Source organism: Arvicola amphibius, chromosome 6 (genome assembly GCF_903992535.2).
Source record: "Arvicola amphibius chromosome 6, mArvAmp1.2, whole genome shotgun sequence".
NCBI lineage: Eukaryota > Metazoa > Chordata > Mammalia > Rodentia > Cricetidae > Arvicola > Arvicola amphibius.
Genome location: NC_052052.2, coordinates 88,899,012 through 88,917,811, shown reverse-complemented (window position 1 = coordinate 88,917,811; position 18,800 = coordinate 88,899,012). Strand labels below are relative to the sequence as shown.

Genomic DNA, 18,800 nt, shown 5'->3' with positions numbered 1-18,800 from the left:
TGACGTCTGTATCTCCACCATCCAGCTGGCTGTCTTCTGATGGGCTCTCATCCTGTCCCATTGACCTACAGGTTGATCTCATCAGTCACCCCACCTTGACTGAGGCAGCTTTGTGTTATGTGAAAGTTGGTCACTGTGGCCCTCCCATTTCACCATCTTTTCAGGACACTTTAACTGTCCTGCTCTTCTTCACTTTCAAATATGTTTTAGAATAACCTGACTGATATTTCCAAAACGACTTTCTAGGATTTTAACCTGAGACTACTAAATATGAAAGCCAAACTAACTTCTTTCTTTCTTTCTTTCTTTCTTTCTTTCTTTCTTTCTTTCTTTCTTTCTTCTTTGAGATAGTTTTCTATATAACAGCCCTAGCTGTCCTGGAATTCATGTCATAGACCAGGCTGGTCTTGAGCTCACAGAGATCTGTCTGTCTTTGCCTCCCAAGTGCTGGGATTAAAGGCATGCACCACCACCACCTGGCTCAAAAGTCAAATATTAATATAAGCATGTGAACCTGGTGTGCCTTTTTTCTCCATTTAGATTTTTTTTGGTTTGTCATTAGCACATAAACCTCCTACCCATTTTTTTAGATATAAATGTATATGCTCACTGTATGTTAAAACAGCAATAAGAAAGTGCCTGTTACAGAATATGGAGATATAAGTGGTTTTGTACATCTTTTCTGTAGTTTGCAAAAAAAATGTTAAGCAGGTACTTTAGAAAGAAAATAGAAAAGATTCTTCAGCTGTTCCTGTGGTCTTGCTGAATGGTAACATCTAGGCTGAAGCTGCTGAAAGACCTTTGAACAATGAGTCTCCACACTTATCACGGCATCCACGAACAGCGTCCACGTAACAAAAGATACTCAAACTATTTGAAACTAGGGAAGCAGAAGCTGAAACTCCACTGAGAACTATACTTTATCTCATACTGGTAACATGGCCACATTTGATGATACACTGTGTGAGGCAGGAAGTGGGGCATAAGCCCTGCCTTCTAACGTGAATCTATACGGAAGATAATCTGACAATATATTACAAAGTCATAAAAGCCAGAAATCCCCTTTCCAGGAACTGGTCCTAAAATGACTTTATGTGTGAGGCTGTTAGTTATAATATGTTCATGTTAGAAGAAAGAGACAGCTCCAGTGTGCACAGAGACTTACTGCGCGTGCTAGTCTAGCTTTGAACAATATTGTACCATGCAGAATTAAATGAAAACTTGGCCAAACATTTGTATTATTGGCAGAAGAAGTTTAAGAAAATAAGTTTAAGCACTATCAGCAATAGCCTTCTAACTAGACCTGCATATCTCAATTCAAATCTTGATGTATTGTCCCACTGAAACCTAGGGACAAATGGGCTTGTATGTCACACCAGCATTTTCAATAATAAAGAAAGAATGCTAATCATGTTACTAGGGGAAATTTTTGCACTTTAATATTGTATTCCTGTCCTCTGGGTGCTGTTAAGTTCTACTTGAATTCTTGAATTCTCCTGTTTTTCTAAAATTATTTTATTAATAGCAGTTGGCTTAAAACAACTAAATTTATGCTGTTAAAGTCTTTAATGTTAATTTTACCTCTATCTTTAAATGTTTAACTTATATAATGTTAATGCTTGATAAAACACGGACATGTAGGAACCTGCCATTGGAATTCTGGGTTCTTGCTCACTTACTGATGGGGGTTGGAATGAAGTTTGAAGACTGCCATTTTAGAAAGGTAACCTCAGTTGCATGGGAGGTCCTGGCTGAGCTGTCTCGTGGATCAGGCTATTGACTACGAAGACTAAAAAGAGAGGCAGGTAGACATCAAACAAGACTGTTGAGAACTTCGGAGTTCTAGAACCTCCAGGTGGCTGCAAACAAAGGTGACAAGAATCCTTCCTTTGCCAAGGCTCTACAGAAAGACTCTTGAGTTAGAGAAGGATCACTTGTGCTTTGTGGGAATCAGAAATGGCTTCAGGGGATTCAGGGAGGTCCTGGAAACTACGGCTCACTGACTGAGTAAGTAGAACCAGTTCCTTCCCCCCATCACCCGGGAGACTGCTCTACAGATGGCACTGGGAATCTGCCTTCTCAGTAAGAGCAGAATCACATCCATCTTACTAGCCCCACAAGGGTAAGCCCTAGCTTCAGAGTGGCTGAACAGTATGCTTAGGGCTGCTACTGCTGTGATTATTGTCTTGATCTTTTTCAGAGCAGATTCTGATGCAATTGATGAAAACTGACTTGATATGTAGGCTCTGCACCTCATACATCATCTGTCTGTCTTCTTGCACCTAGTGTAAGATCACAGGGCAGCACCTTTTCCCATGAAGAGACAGAGAGGACTGTAGGTATTCTGGTGGCCTTTACAGTCTGACATGGTTTCTGGGGCCTGGAACTGCCCTGTGGAAATAGTCAAGCACAATATACCACCATCCAGGCAGACCCCTGTTCTAATAAAACCTTACTTGGAAAGTACGTCTAATTTTCTGAGCCTTGTCCTTCACCAGCATCCGGGTACCCATTGCTTAGAAACGGGAAGCCCCACTGTGGTTTTCTGCTAGTCCATACTTGCACACTGAGCCCTGCTTTCAAACTTCTCAACTGGGGAATCTATCTCCATGGGAAGATTCTAGGCAATCGCAGAAAACAGTAATAGACAAAAACTGTCCAAATCTTGAGTTAGTGTCCTGAGTAGTTATCAGAAATACCCGACCAGCCTCACTCTAACAGAGTGGTTGGTGCTGCTTGAAGAAGGCCTTATTTCCATGGGAAAGATCTGGTTGGCAGGCAGTCACCAGCAAAAAAGGCAACTCTTGCTTTTGCACCCCATTTCAATAACTCAATACCGGGTACCTTGCCTTCTCACGTCCAAACATTTCCCACCCATGTGACCCATTGTCCTCTCTCCCCGCTAAATCACTAGAAGCCAAACATGTTGAAACCTCCACTGGGGGTGGCAATGAGGAAGACCTCTCAAAAAAAACCTACCACATCCTTTTGTAATGTCGAATGAGAGACTGGTATGTCTCTTAACACCTCCGCATCTGGAAAAGCAGCTAAATAGGAGCATGGCAGTGAGATAGACCCTTCAGCAGAGCAGAAGCCCAATGTCCCCACAGGCACTCGTCTGTCCCATCTCTGGCTGCCAAAATTATGAGTGCATATGTAGAGAATGCCTCGATCCATGTCTTCTTCTTTCCTCGCCTATAAGGAGAGTTAAGGTGAACTTCTGAAAAGGCTATGATTTCTACCTGGATGTCAGTGAGGAACGGTACATTTCTCTTAGTCTGATTCTAAGGACACAGCAGCAAGAGCCTCCAGTCTTACCTCTGCCCTGTGTTTTATATTTGAGTTGTTTTCTCCCCACCCCCGTAGAGGTCCAGAATGGCTTAATACAGGCAGGACTTAATCAGGTGGGGGTGCCCACAGCCAAGAAGTACTAAAGTGGGGTTGCCCACAACCAGGATGACTATGCTCTGAAATTCTGGTGACTGGTGCTCCGAGGATGAATCAAGGCTGTCTGACCGTTCTCCTGATCTTTTGGCAGACTTGGCTTCCTACGGAACTTGGGGATGAAGGCTGCCGGTGTCTTGGCCCTGATTATCAGCCTCAGCGTCGTTGCAGAATCCAAAGTCTACACTCGATGTAAACTGGCAAAAATATTTGTAAAGGCTGGCCTGGACAACTACGGAGGATTTAACCTTGGAAACTGTGAGATTCTTCCGCCTCCTGGCTCGTTCCACCTTAGCTTATGAGCGTCAGCCTGGTGCAGATCTCCATGTCCCCAGCCTGGCCAGGCTCCACTGCCACCGGAGAGGCTGCTAGCTCTTCACACATTCTCTCAAGCTGCACACTCTCACCCGTCTCTCTGTTTCCCCACCGTCCTTGGTTTCTCATTGCTGGAGTCCTGGGGTCATGATCACAGGGAGGGAGAAGAACAGTGTGGAAGACACTAGCTCCCCAGAGAAGGCTCCGCTACTGGCTGCTATGAACGTTCTGGTTGGCGCCCCTGCTCCTGTACACACTTCCGTGTCCTGCTGATATTTCTCCCTTGTGTACCTCATCCACATGTGTGCTGGAAGGGGGCCAGTTCGTAGCATGCATAAAGAAATTCACCCCATAGGGCAGGCTGAGCTAAAGGGCTGTGCTCCCCTTAGGTCCTCCTCTCTCCACACAGGGATCTGCATGGCGTACTATGAGAGCCACTACAACACCACAGTCCAGAAAGTCCTGGAGGATGGGAGCACTGACTATGGAATATTCCAGATAAACAGCTTCACGTGGTGCAGAAATGTAAGACTGCAACAGAAAAATCACTGCCATGTTGCCTGCTCAGGTACTGTTCCTGTTTATTCAAATTCCTCATCTTCAGGGGCAAAGATAAGAACATAGATCGCAAGAGATACATCTGCATCTGCTTTAAAACTCCGAGTTCATATTCACACACGTAAGTCTGTTCCTGGGCCAGCAGAGGACTCAGTAGCTTCTCCGATGGCATATGTGTGCTAATGTCTTATTCGTCTTAGAGCAGTTTTTAGTAAGCCCTCCACCAAAACAGGGCTGAGCAAATGACCTAGGTTTTTCCCTGCATTGAAACATTTCAGTTTTCCATATGGATGGAAACATTCCTGGCTAAGTGCATACCAGAACCAGTGGTCTTTGTGCGCTAAACTCCGAGAAGAAAACAATAAAACACAACATGCATGAGTTTTGCTTTACCAAGCCTTACCCAGTGAACAAGAGTGTGTACTGATATAAAAGCTTATCTCAGTGGCTGGCCGGGAGGGGATGGACGGATAGATGTGGGCTCCAGGAGTAAATGATATTTTAAGAAATTTCAGGGCTGGGGATCTAGCTCAGTGGCATTTAGACATGCTGGAGACCATAAGGTCAATGCCTGGTTCCACTAAAAAAAAAAGGAAAAAAATTTTCATGGAAAACTCTGAATGGGGACATGAAAGACAAACAGGACTTGAGAATCTAGAGACAGAGAAGTCATTCTGGGCAGAGCTAATGGCTAAACAAGACCTGTATGGAGGGAGATTGGCACATTCTTTTTAAAGGGAAGGAAAGAATCCTGAAGAATCACAGCAAACATGGTAGGAAAAGCTGGGAACTGCCGGTGGAGGGGCTGGTGACAGCTGGTCTAAGAAGTTTCTAGATTTCTGCCTGCAGTGGGCAGACGGCTGTAGTCATCCCATTTTAGCACTGACTGCAGAGGACTGGTTTGTAAGAATAGCATGAAGGAGGCCAGAGAGGACACCACCTAAGCGCTGCTGTGGTGACCGTGGTCAGAAAGTGTTCCTGCCAAGTGCGTAGCAGAAGCGAGGACCTTTGCGCACTGAACTCTTTTCTTTTTCCTAGGGAAAACACTTCCTTAGACGTTCAAGAAGAAAAATATAGGAGTTTATGCATAAATTTAACCCAACTGATCCCATGTTGCCCTTTCACACAATGGCCGAGCAGAGCTCAGCAGCAATGGTGCTCATAGAGGGAGGGGCTGCAGGCGAGGAAGCAGGCTATGAAACAGGTGGGAAAGATCCAGGAAGACTGCTGTGTTCGTCTACCTGGTTAATTCACTGATGTGTCCCCAGTAGCTAGAACATTATCTGGCCATTGTTGGGGCTCAATAAATATTCACTTATTAAAGATATGAATGCAAAGAATGAAGGACAGGATTGAAATCAGTCAGAAAATACTCTGGGCCAACTTCTTTGGGAGCGGAAAACAAACTATATTTTAATTAATCTTTGTTTCATCAAAAGTAAGCAGATAGAGAGCTGAATCAGGCATCGATTTATTGAGGGTCCACACCCAACATCAATATAGAATGGTCACAGCTTTCTGGGGCAAATCCCCCAGCTATTTACTAGCCCTTCATAGAAAACATTATTTTGGCAGGCCCAAGGTCTGCTTCTTCCTCTTGATTCTATTTTTTTTTCTTCTGGATCCATTCAAAACAAATTTGTACTATCTTACAGGCGAGGGCTATTGATGGTCTGCAGAAGATGTCTTTTTGATTTTTTTTATCTTCTGTGCTAAAACCATCTGTATCTTTGATAAGACTTTTCAGCTCGCTGAGGTGCAGATGTCTCATTGCATTCTCTAAGAGCTGGTAGTAGGGACTTCCTGCTAAGTGTGGTAATCAGACCAGCACATTCCCTGCACCTGGAGCTTCAGAATGTTTGTTTTCCACTTAGGTTAATTTCAATACTTTCTTCAGTAGCACTAATAAGACACACCTCCGAGCATGTCTGTGAGGGGGGTTGCTGAGAAAGGAAGACATGCCCGAAATGTGGGCAGCACCCTTCCAAGGGTGGGATACGAAGAGTGAACAGAGCTAGGCTCACCGATGCACACTTTAACCCCAGCACTGGGAGACAGGTGGATCTCTGTGAGTTTGAGGCCAGCTAGTGTACATAATGAGTTCCAAGACAGCCAGAGCAATATAGTGAGTTTGTCTCAAAAAGAGACAAACAAGAAAGACAGACAGACAGACAGACAGACAGACAGACAGACAGACAGACAGAAAGAAAGAAAGAGAAAGAAGTAAAGGAAGAAAGAAGGAAGGAAGGAAGAAAGAAAAGAAAAAAAGAAAGTTGGGTGAAAGGAGACGGGAGCTGAGCAGCATTCATCTTTGCTTCTGTACTGGGGACACAATGGCGACCATCTGCCTCATGTTCCTATTACCACCCATGCCTTTCCCACCATGATAAACTGATTCCCCTCAAAAATCTTTCATTCCTTTCTCTTAATTTTTTTTGTCATAACAACAAGAAAACATCTAATACACCACTTCATCCCTTAAACCAATGAGTGTATGACTTTACTTGGCAAAAAAGCTTTCAAAATTGTGACTGTGAGTACTGAGTTTGAGCAAGAGAGGAAATATCGGACGAAATGATTAGACCCAATCTAAGCATGTGAGTCCTTGGAAGCAGAGCGTCTGCCCTTTTGAGGTCACAGGGAGGCAGTAATAGAGAGATGAAGATTAGAGACTCAACCAACATTGGTGTATTGGAAAATAGTTGAGTGAGACATGAACCAAGCAATGTGGGTGACCTGCAGAAGCTAGGGGTGTCTCCTATCTTATATCAAGCAAGCAAACAGACACCTCAGCCCTACAACCAGAGGGAACTAAATTTTATCAAAACACAAACAAGCAAGGAAGCGGGCTCTACCCCAGACCATTCCAAAAGGAAAGCATGAGCCACTGCATGATTTTTAACACAGCTGATCCCATGTTGCTCCTTCAGGAAACTACAAGGAGAGCTTGTGCTGTGAATGCCACGATGCTTGGGGGCCTTTCCCTTAGGCAGAAAAAGAAACCTAATACACTTCTTCCCTACTTAACAGTCACTGTGTTCATTGGGAGTCACTGAGGAAGCTAGGGCAAGGCACAGTCTAGGGAAAAGGAGTGTCTTGAGAACAAAATGAAGAAAGAGCTTTTGTGATAAGCAAGCGATGTCAGAAAGGAATGCTTGCAGGAGTAGAGAAGAAAAACACCATGGGGAAATCTCTAATAGAAACATGGGAGAAAGAGAGAGATAGAAAATAGGAGAAATACCGACAAGAAAATGAATGATACTGCAAAATACAAGGATATGACCCTTGACAGGAGAGAGGAGAAGTGCGGAATTCTTTCATGAAGTTCCCATGTCTACTCACAGCACGTGAGACCTACTATATAAGGAGGCTCATGCTCAGGTGCCCCCCCCCCAACAAAGAAGAATGGCCTAGGGAATGCTTAGCATGGCCCAGGGAGGCTAATCTATGTGTTTTCCAGACTGAAAAAAATGGATCTTTGCTCTGCAGCACTTAGTTTGTCTCCATTTGAAGAAAGCTTGGGTGCTTTATAGTTATCAGCAGAATGTTCAAAAAGTGTCTCTTATGTCTTCTCTTGTCTTAGTTCTGTGAAGAGTGAGAAAAACATTCTTAAATTAGTGGATAGCATAGTTGTAGTGATATTTCATTTGCATTTTAATAAATAAAGCTTGCCTGAAGTTCAGAGAGTAAAACAGCCACACTGATCAGCCTTACAGACCAGGCAGTGGTGACACACACCTTTAACCCCAAAAGACACACTAGTTTGCCATAGAAACTGGGCCATTGTTGTGCACACCTTTAATCCCAACACTAGAGAAGAATCTAAGATAGAGGAGACAGCTCAGCTCAGTCTCATTCTGAGGATTCCTGGAGACAGGAGCATCATTTCGGACTGAGGTAAGAGCCAGTGGCTGGCTGTTTTGCTTTTCTGACCTACAATTGAACCCCAATGTCTGTCTCTGGGTTTTTATTAATCATGCTACATTGTTGTAATTAATATAGTTTCTGTGTGATTATTCGGGTCTGGGCAGCTGAGAACGAAAGCGGAGTCTCTGTCTATGCATAGTTTTGATTTCTTTCTAATGTACAGATTTCTGAAGCTCTGTTTTTAGGGATGTGCTTATTAATGATGGTGGTCTTCTCAGTGGGCTAGCCATGCTCTCCCTGGAGTCCTTCCTCCCCTTAGCAAGGGCACCATCTCTTACACAAACACTGTAGAATAGCGTGACTGTAACTGCAGCTTCTTTTGGGAAGGATCTACACGGTCAATTTCCTTCTATTCTTTGCTTTAGCTCATCCATGCCTGGGTACTAACGGTGAGTTTTTATAGGCAGAACATAGCTACCTTTTGTGTCCATTCTGGCAATTACATATTTGTATTAAGTGATTGAACCTAGGTCAGCAATTGCTTTCCTGAAGGGCCACAGAGTAAATATTTTATTTAGGTTTTGAATGCCATATGGTTTCTGTTGCAGTTACTAAACCATAATGTAGTGTGAAAACAGCCATAAAATATGTAAATGACTAGACTTGAATGTTTTCCAATAGGACTATATTTAAAAACAGGGCTGGGGAGGTAGAATCTGTCGGCAAAGTGCTTGCTATACAAATATGAACACTGAAGTTTGGATCCCCATAACCAACATAAAAACACTGGCATAATCCCAGTGAGAAGGAGGAAGAGAAGAGGATCCTGGGGCCTTGCATGGCCACTACTCTAGCCAATCAATGCGCTACAGTTTCAGTGAGAAAACTATGTCTCAAAAAATAGGAAGTGACAGAAGACCCTTTGATGTCAACTATTGGGCAGCATACATATACAAGTATGTTACCTGAGGTTTGAATAGGATCCTTGCGTTATGGCATTCTATCTCAGGCTGGGCCCATGTATTTCATCTCTGCATGATGCACACCTCAAGGAATTCTATTGTTTTCACTTTATGTAATTAACTGGCAGGCCGCTTTATAACAGAGACAGCTTTTGCTGCGTGCGACGTATGCTCCGCTTTCAGCGCTCACTCCTCATTCCTGGGACGGAGTCCTTTGGGCAGGCAGCTAAGGAGTATTCATTCTCATCTAGCCTAAATAATTTCCTTCAACTGTTTCTGGTTTGTGGTGGAAACCTCCTAACAAGCATGCCCAGCTTTCTCTGTCTAAAAGTGATTCCATTTTGGCTTCACTCTGGAGAGAGTTTATACAAAAATAAATGTATGAACAATTTCTGCATAGTACACATACAGTAATAAAATGCCTTAAATATGAAAATGTTTGCATAATTAATATATATTTACATATATATGTCTCTATATATACATGCGATTCTAGACGGAAAGGAAAAATTTCCATCCTTCTTCAGCCTGCTTCTCCTAGATTCGAACTTGGACACGCCTTTTGCTCAATGCTCTCTCACCCTCTTTGAGTTCCTCCTCTCAGGTGTTCTAGTTTCAGTATTTTTCATTGATTCTGTCTCCAAAATCTCTGATCTTTTTCCCTTAAGTGTCGAATCTATCAAACTTGAATCCAATATCTTTCTTTTGCCTAGTGATAGGAAATTATTTCATACTTCATCTGACAGCATATTTATTTGTTTGCATTGAATGTTTTATCCTTATTATGTGTTATGTATTGACAGCTCTTTTTCTACATAATAGCTTTTTTTGGCTACTAACTGCTATATTTAAGTAGACTTAGTGGGTGGCTGACTTGTTCCTGTAAGGAGGGAGTCCTTGTTGGATTTTGACAAGCCCCTGAATTCACCTTCAAACACCATGACAGAGGTCTAGACTAATGAACTATGTCTAGTTCCTTCTCTGTCAAAGCGTGATTCTCCGGCATGTTTGGAATGCCCTACAGCAGTGGTTCTCAACCTTCCCAGTGTCTCAAGCCTTCAATACACTTCCTCATGTTGTGGTGACCCCCAACCATAAAATCATTATCATTGCTACTTAACAACTGTAATTTTGCTACCATTACAAATTGTAATATTAATATCCAACATGCAAAATATCTGATATGCAACCCCTACGAAAGGGTTGTTTGGGCCCATACAGCTCCTTGGGCTCATGACCCACTGGTTGAGAATCACTGCCATATAGATTCAGGTAGGTTTCTTCCTCCTAAATGGCTAGAAACAAGGTAAGTCTCCCAGCCTGCTGAGCCCTGCTGTTGTCCAGTCCCAGAGCATTTGTTCCTGCCCAGCCCAGGGAGTCAGGTCGTTGGCTCATGTTAATTGTTTCAAGTGTGCTCTGCCTGCCGTTCAGATATTCTCCACAAATCCCTGCCCTGGGGCTTCTGATCTATCTCAGTTTTGACCTAGCTATTCTTCTCTGAGCAAAAACCATGACAACCACAGGGCTCTATGCCTCTATTTTCTCTCTGGAAGGGTCAACACAGTACCACTGGGTGTCCAATATCTGAAAATAAGATTATTGTATATTTTGTCCTATTTTTCCGGCTGTTGAAAGCAGGAAGAAAAATTCTTCTCACTATCACAGATATGTTTGACTTGATATGAACCGAATTCCTTTAGTTAATACTATTTCAATTTAATTCCAGTTAAGGAAGTCTTGGGAAATGCAAGCTCATACTTGTGTAGGGATCAGAAGTGTTGGCAGTTGATGGTTAGCACTAAAGAATGCTTGTATCTGTTTCCGCATCATCTGGAGATAGAGGGCCAGGCTGTGGCCCAGTTATGGAGTGCTTGCTTGGCATACACAGAATCTTGCGCACCATCCCCAGGATGGAATTTTTAGACACAGTTTTAAAATAGAAAGCAGGATGTTGACTTTCTATCCTAACTTCAGTGACTGGTGAACCTCAGCCTTGGGCCAGAAAGGCTGTAATTGGGAACAATATCCTTTTGTCCTATGTGGTATAAAGTTGGGACATTTGTTATGAAACCCTAGAAATGAGTTAGCACTAGATATCTTCACAAGGTACATCACCTTATATCTATGTAGAATGCGGACTTCATACCACTTCAAAAATTATACAAACTCTTTCATTTATAAACTGTCTTCCCAAAACCCATTCTTCCCTTTCTCAAACTCCACAGAGTTTATTTTGACATATTTGCTGTGGTTTAAATGTGTTTCCCCCAAAGTTTATGTGTGAGAAACAATACCAAATTCATGTGACTACTATTTCGAAGTGGGGTGTTGGAAAAGCTGTTCAGGTTAGATGAGGATAGAAGGATGGGGACCCTGTCTGGACATTAGTGACTTTTTAGAATGAGGAGGAAGGCTGGAGTGAGCATGCATGCTGTCTTCCAATAATGTCCTCTGTCATGTGCCTTCACCAGTAGATCCCAACATCATGGACCAAATAAAATTGTCTTATTTATAAATTTTTAGTCCCAGATATTTTGCTAGGGCACCAGAAGATGGACTAAGTAAATATTCACATATATAAACTAAACACACACACCATTTATGAATTTCCTGATATAATGGCAATCTTTATTTTCTTCTAAAACATGGGTTTTGCTAATGAGAGATGATTACAGGAAAGGCGATTGCTGGTGTCACCATATAGTATAGTCCATGTATGTTAATCTTATTCTTCAACAGCGGGACATCGTACTTCAAAGAAGAAGAAGATATGCAAACCAAAACCATGGAGGTTGTAATTATTCAGGGGGAGGCGGGGGGAGGCGGGGGAAGGCGGGGGGGAAGCGGGGGGGGGAGGCGGGGGGAGGCGGGGGAGGCTGGGGGAGGCGGGGGAGGCGGGGGAGGCTGGGGGAGGCGGGGGGAGGCAGAGGAAGACAGAGGAATTAAGGAGGAGGTAGGGGGAGACAGAGGGAAGAAGAGAGAGGAAGAGGAGGCAGGAGGATGAAGGGGGAAGCAGAAGGAGGAAGGGGGAGGCAGGTGAGGAAGGGGGAGGCACACGGACTTTGACACGTGCTAACTGGAAATGAGAAATGGCTTTGGGTACCAGTTCCTGCTGTTTCCTGTTGTAAAGTGAACTATTCCACTATATACTGCTCCCAAGGAAGTGTTTCTATTCTTGTTTGACTAGACAATTCTGTCTATTTAAGGTAAATTGGGCAGAAACTATTATAGGCACGAAACTTTCCAAAGTCTTCTGCCTCCCCAGTTTCTGCCCCTCTGCTGCCCCTCTGTGGTGATTTCACTGTTTCAAAGTCTCATCTTTTCCTTGTGTCTCAACCCCAGGCTTCCTTAACACTAAGCTAATCTAGTCATTTTCAGGAGACTTTTTCTTTATTATTCTATTGGTCTCCTGTCATCCAGGCTGGGCTCCAACTTACTATATAGCTGAAGCTGATCTTAAACTCATAACCTCCTGACCCCTGCCTCCGGAGAGCTAGAATTACAGTCATGCGCTCCACTACTCAGCTCTAAGTAGCACTTTCGGAACACCTTAAGGAGGCTAACAAACAACTTCCCCCACAGTGCTCTCTTCCTTAACCCCCACCTTCTGGTCCTGCTGTGGCGAGATGCGAGTCCTAGACACGATTTAAACTGTTTTCCCATATGCATGGGCTATGCTCCTCTCCTAGAACAATGGGACACTGCAGGTTCCTCTTCAGTGTGTAATGTTTCCTTCCCACCTCTTGAGACACCACCAATGCTACTTATTGTAAAATCTATCCCCAGCCCCTTCCAAACGCAGGCTCATTTACTGGGAACGGGGCCTCAGTTGCCAGGGACGTTGATGGTGTTTACTGAAATGACTGTTCTGAAAGTGGATGGGGATTTTCCTAAAGATACTTGCTGTGTAAACCCATGGTGACTGGCAGCTGCTGTAGATGTGTGTCTTGAGAGACACGACTTCCAAGCGGCTGGAGTTTTGCTGCTCCTGGAGATTCTAAACTAAATTTCTATTCTTGAGCTGCTATTTAGGGTTTGTACACACTGCTTTAGCAGCTCCTGCCTCCGCATAATCCTGTCTCCGGCATTCTTTTTTTTGTGGTTCCTGTTTTTTTCCTTGGTAAATGGTAGTTTGTTTTAAATCAGAATCAAAGTAAACCACATTTTGAATAAATTTGCCTAGGGGAAATGTCACTACCTTGATCCTCTGAGAAAAGTAATACAACTAGAAGTAAATTAGCAGAGTGGAGGAACAATTCACTGCTAGCAAATTTACAAACAATTCACTATTATGGTGTTTAATTGAAACGTGACAATTTCAAGTTGATGCTTCTTCTTTCTGGCCATTTCTTTCTGACAGTAAATGCATTTTTGTTGTGAATGGTCGAGGATAAGCACTTCGATTTCAAAGTGTTGATATTCACATCTTAGAGCTAATTCTCATAAGACACCAGTGAGTTCTTTATTGTCTCTTTCTAGAGCTGTCCAATAGTGTGGGACCTCTGTGCTACATAATGGGAGAGCCACCAGGTGGCAACGCACCTGAGGTATAGCTAAAACAACTGAGAGGCTAAGGCTTGTTTTAGGTGGATTTAATGTTAATTAAGATTACTGTGTATTATCTTTTCCAACTTTAAGTATAATTCACAAAACCCTATGTAAAGTATGTATACAATGTGACAGTTTCAGATCCATATATATTACGAAGTGATATCTACACTCAGATAGTGAAACAGCCATAGTTACCAGGTATTTGTAAGTGTTTTATATGTGTGTGATATGTATACAAAGGGGTGTGGTAAATTTATGATATTTGTGTGTGGTGTGTATATGTGTATGTATATGGTGTGTGGGGTATGTATGTGGTGGGGGTGTGGCATGGGGATGGTGTGGTATATTGTGTGTGTGGTGTGTGTATGAGGTGTGTACTGTATATGTGGTATATGTGATCTGGTATTTGTACGGCATCTGTGTTATATGTGTGTGCATAGGGTGTGTATGGTATGTATGTGTGTGTGGTGTATGTGCGAGGTATAGGTTTGGAGAGGTGGCGTGTGTGTATGTGATCTGTGGTATATAGTGTGTATGATACAGTATTTACTATGTAATCACTATGTGTTGCTCAAATTCTAATTGTTCTTAATTATAAAAACCTGGAGACAGATACTAGGGGGTGAAAGCTGAAAGGTCAGAGAAGTAGAGCTTCTCTGTTTCTTACGTCTACAAAATCCTCAAACTGAATGGGGTATCCTATCTCAACAAGTCCTAGACTGAATGCTGAGCTCCTGCCTTCTCCCACCTTCTATTCCTCTCTCATCCCAGCCATATCCCTTCCCGTCTCCACTTCCCTAGTGATGAGTCACCCCAACTTGGCTCTGTCTCTCTTCGAGACTGGATCAATCCAGTGTAGCCCAGGGTGGCCTTGAACTCACAGAGATCCCTTTGCTTCTGTCTACTGAGTGCTGGTATTAAAGGTGTGTCCTACCACTGCCTGGGCTCCATGGTTAACTAGTGTGGCTAGCTCCTCACTCTGAGATTCAGACAAGCTTTATTTGTTACAGCACAGACAAAATACCACAACTGTGCTGTGCCCTGGATCTCCAGCACCGCTTCATCTTACTTCTGCAAGTTTGTACAGTGACCAATATCTTATCTACTCCCCAACTTCCAGACTCTGGGAATTACCACTCTGTCCACAGATCTGCACCTAGAGAACCCACTTTGCTGGAGCAATGCTAGACTTCTCATATCTGTATGACAATTTCTGTAATGTTTATGTCAAGGGAATTTGGAGATCACTTCCAGGAAAGAGGGAAAAATCATTAACAATCAAGGATTACATTTCAACTGAAAGATTTTGTTTGACAAATTAATAAAGAGTGGAGCAGGTGGCTTCAAACTCTACGTTTTCTTTACATGAAAGAAGTGTGCTCACTTGGATAATACATTCAATGTACAAACTGAAAAATTACAATAGATGGTTTAATCTTTACTGATAGACATGGCATAGTCAAAGGGATCTGCGTACAGACAGCATTGCACTGCCCTGCCTTACATGTATTCTCCAGGACAAAAAAAAAAAACCTGGCCTCACAGTTAAGAGCTCTTGATGCTCTCTTCCAGAGGACCCTGAGGTCCCGGCATCCAAATCAGGCAGTTTACAAGTATCTAAAACTCCAGCTCCAGAGGGTCCGACACCCCATTCTGCCTCTGCAGGCACCAGCACAGCTCTCTCTCTCTCTCTCTCTCTCTCTCTCTCTCTCTCTCTGTCTCTCTCTCTCTCTCACACACACACACACACACACTATATTATATATATATATATATATATATATATATATATATAATTTCTAAACTTTTTAAAATGCTTCTCACTATCCTCTAAAAGAAGCTCCCCAAATTTTCAGCACTGTATCCCTCTCAGGTAGCCCAAGGTGAGGAGAGTCTTGAAGACAAAGACTGTTATTGGTAAAGAAATTCATGTTTCTCTGTAGGGAAAGTCACATCTCTCTGAGCCCCTCCAGAAGAGCACAGAAGCTGTGGTGTAGGCGTAGGGACCCCTCAGACAGCAAAGGCCCAGCTAACCCGCACTCCTTTCTTTGCAGCCTTGATTACTGATGACCTCACAGATGCCATTCTCTGTGCTAAGAAAATTGTTAAGGAGACGCAAGGGATGAACTATTGGTGAGTGCCTCCCTGGGAGACTCAGGAAGACCAGGGTGGGACCTAAAGTGTATCTGTTCCTGGTGGCTGGGGTAGACATGCAAAACTGGTGTCTGCAGAATAGTCCAAGCAAGGGAACATGCATGGTTTATGTTCACCCCCATAAGAATGAGGGTCCAGAACAACACACAAGCATGGAAGAGTCTTGTTGTCATGTGAAGGAAAAGGGTACATTTACCAACACAGCTGGGGGACAGGAAGCTTGAGTTTGCGCTAAATTTGTGTGAGACTTAGAGACTGCAATAAAATATCTGTTAGAAAAAGGCAATAAACAGCAGCGAGCATGAAATGGTCAGTCTGTAAATGACAACTAGCAGGATCTGCTTCTGAACACACCCTTTCATCTCTGTGGATGTATTAACTGGGTGATTATTTTCTTTTTTTAAAAAATTGTTTTTATTGAGCTATACATTTTTCTCTGCTCCTCTCCCTTCCCTTCCCCTCCCATTTTATTCTCTCCCATGGTCCCCATGCTCCCAATTTACTCAGGACGTCTTTGTCCTTTTCTACTTCCCATGTAGATCCATGTATGTCTCTCATAGGGTCCTCTTTGTTATCTAGGTTCCCTGAGATTGTGAACTGTAAGTTGGCTTTCTTTGCTTTATGTTTAAAAGCCACTTATGAGTGTGAGCATATGATATTTGTCTTTCTGGGTCTGGGTTAGTTCACTCAATATGATGTTTTCTAGATCAACCATTTGCCCACAGATTTCAAAATGTCATTATTTTTCTCTGCTGTGTAGTACTCCATTGTGTAAATGTACCATATGTTCCTTATCCATTCTTCAGTCGAGGGTCATTTAGGTTGTTTCCAGGTTCTGGCTATGACAAGCAATGCTGCTATGAACATAGTTGAACAAATGTCCTTGTGGTACAATTGAGCATCCTTTGGATATATATCTAAAAGCAATACTACTGTTTCTTGAGGTAGGTTGTTTCCTAATTTTTTGAGAAATTGTCATACTGATATCCAAAGGGGCTGTACCAGCTTGCACTAGTAGCAGCAATGAAGGAGTATTTGCTTTATTCCACGACCTCTCCAGCATAAACTGCCGTCAGTATTTTTTATCTTGACCATTCTGACAGGTATAAGATGGAATCTCAGAGTTGTTTTGCTTTCCATTTCTCTGATGACGAAGTGTTTTTCAGCCATTTTAGATTCCTCTTTGAGAGGTCTCTGTTTAGGTCTGAACCCCATTTTTTATTGGATTATTTTTTTTTGATGACCAATTTCTTGAGTTCTTTGTATATTTTGGAGCTCAGACCTCTGTCTGATGGGTTGGTGAAGATATTTTTCCATTCTATAGGCTGCTGTTTTGTCTTGTTGACCATGTCCTTTGCTTTACAGAAGCTTCTCAGTTTCAGGAGGTCCCATTTATTAATTGTTTCTCTCAGTGCCTGTGCTATTGGGGTTATATTTAGGAAGTGCTCTTCTGTGTCAATGCGTTCAAATATATTTCCCACTTTCTCTTCTATGAGGTTCATTGTGGTTGGCTTTATGTTGAGGTCTTTAATCCATTTGAACTTGAGTTTTGTGTATGGCAATAGATATAGATTTATTTTCATTCTTCTACATGTTGATATCCAGTTGTGTCAGCACCATTTGTTGAATGTACTTTCTTTTTCCATTTTATATTTTTTGCTTCTTTGTCAAAAATCTGGTGTTTGTAGGTGTGTGGATTGTCATCTGGGTCTTTGATTGGTTCCATTGGTTCTCCTGTCTATTCTTATACCTATACCAGGCTATTTTTAGTACTGTAGCTCTGTAGTAGAGTTTGAAGTCAGAGATTGTGATGCCTCCAGAAGTTCTTTTATTGTACAGGATTGTTTTAGCTATCATGGGTCTTTTGTTTTTCCATGTGTCATTGAGTGACTGTTCTTTCATTGTCTGTGAGGAATTGTGCTGGGATTTTGATGTGCATTGCTTTGAATCTGTAGATTGCTTCAGGTAGGATTGTGTGGCTGTATTTCTAATGAAGCTTCCCAATCAGGCTACCCATTCAGTAGCTCAGAGCTGTGGCTCTCAATGATCCCTCCTTAAAAATGCAGTTTGTTTGTTGGGAAGGCAGACAGTGACTAGGGGGAATAGGGGTGAGGGAGGAGGGACACACAAAGGCTTTAATGAGACAGAGGAATGGAAGTTTGAGATGTCTGAAGCAGATTAAGCACCGCCTACTCCTCTGGAGGTTACAGCCAAGGTCATGGGGGGAGGCATGCTTCCTTCTGCTGTTACCATCTCCATCTCCTCCTCAGGCAGGGCTGGAAGAAACACTGTGAGGGCAAAGACATGTCTGAGTGGAAGAAAGGATGCGAGGTTTCCTGATCTGGAGCAGGTGCAAGGATGCGTGGCTGCTATTTCCCAGATTTGCAGTGCGTATGGATCCCTTTCCCTCACAGTATCCCTTCTCAGAGTTGAAGAGGGAATCCAAGTGGTATTTAAAGGGAATAAATATTTCCGTTTATATCTCACTTCCCGGAGTAGAATTCAATGATGTCATAAATGCCTCGATGGTGTGGAGACGTGGAGAAACGTGTCCAGAATGTTTAAGGCCTGGACAAAAGGAGCTTTTATTCCCTGCTGTAAAGGTCCCTGATGTGTCTGCTCATTCAAGCATGAGGCTTTTGAAGGTCACAAGATGCACTTGGAAGGAACCTTAAGAAGCTGCCAGCCAGCTTCCCAACCTTTACATCCCCTGGAGCATGTGGCCATCCATTCCTTTTAGTCAAGGGCTACTCAGCACTTCCTCAAATCAACACTGCTAGAGAGGACCCTCCTGCATCCTGGTAGAATTTTGGTGGCAGCTCTGGTGGAATAAAAAGATGAAACTATAGTTGTTAGCGCCAACATCTAGAGCAGTGATTCTCAACTTGTGGGTTGCAACCCCTTGGGTGTCACATACCAGATATTCTGCACATCAGATATTTACATTAT

At 42.9% G+C, this 18,800-nt stretch overlaps 1 protein-coding gene across 1 annotated transcript; it reads left to right on the top strand.

Moving 5' to 3' along the window:
- Positions 1-3,563: 3,563 nt before the first annotated feature.
- Positions 3,564-18,191, top strand: LOC119816042 (lysozyme-like protein 1). Its single transcript, XM_038332299.1, has 4 exons — positions 3,564-3,702; positions 4,169-4,327; positions 15,752-15,830; positions 18,122-18,191. Exons 1-4 carry the CDS (start codon positions 3,564-3,566, stop codon positions 18,189-18,191), a joined length of 447 nt encoding a protein of 148 aa, XP_038188227.1.
- The last annotated feature ends 609 nt before the right edge of the window (positions 18,192-18,800 follow it).

Coding starts and splice junctions, on each gene's coding strand:
- LOC119816042 (XM_038332299.1), top strand. CDS start 3,564: ATGAAGGCTGCCGGTGTCTTGGCCCTGATTATCAGCCTCAGCGTCGTT. Junction 3,703..4,168: donor AGGATTTAACCTTGGAAACT/GTGAGATTCTTC, acceptor CTCTCCACACAG/GGATCTGCATGGCGTACTAT. Junction 15,831..18,121: donor ACGCAAGGGATGAACTATTG/GTGAGTGCCTCC, acceptor TCTCCTCCTCAG/GCAGGGCTGGAAGAAACACT.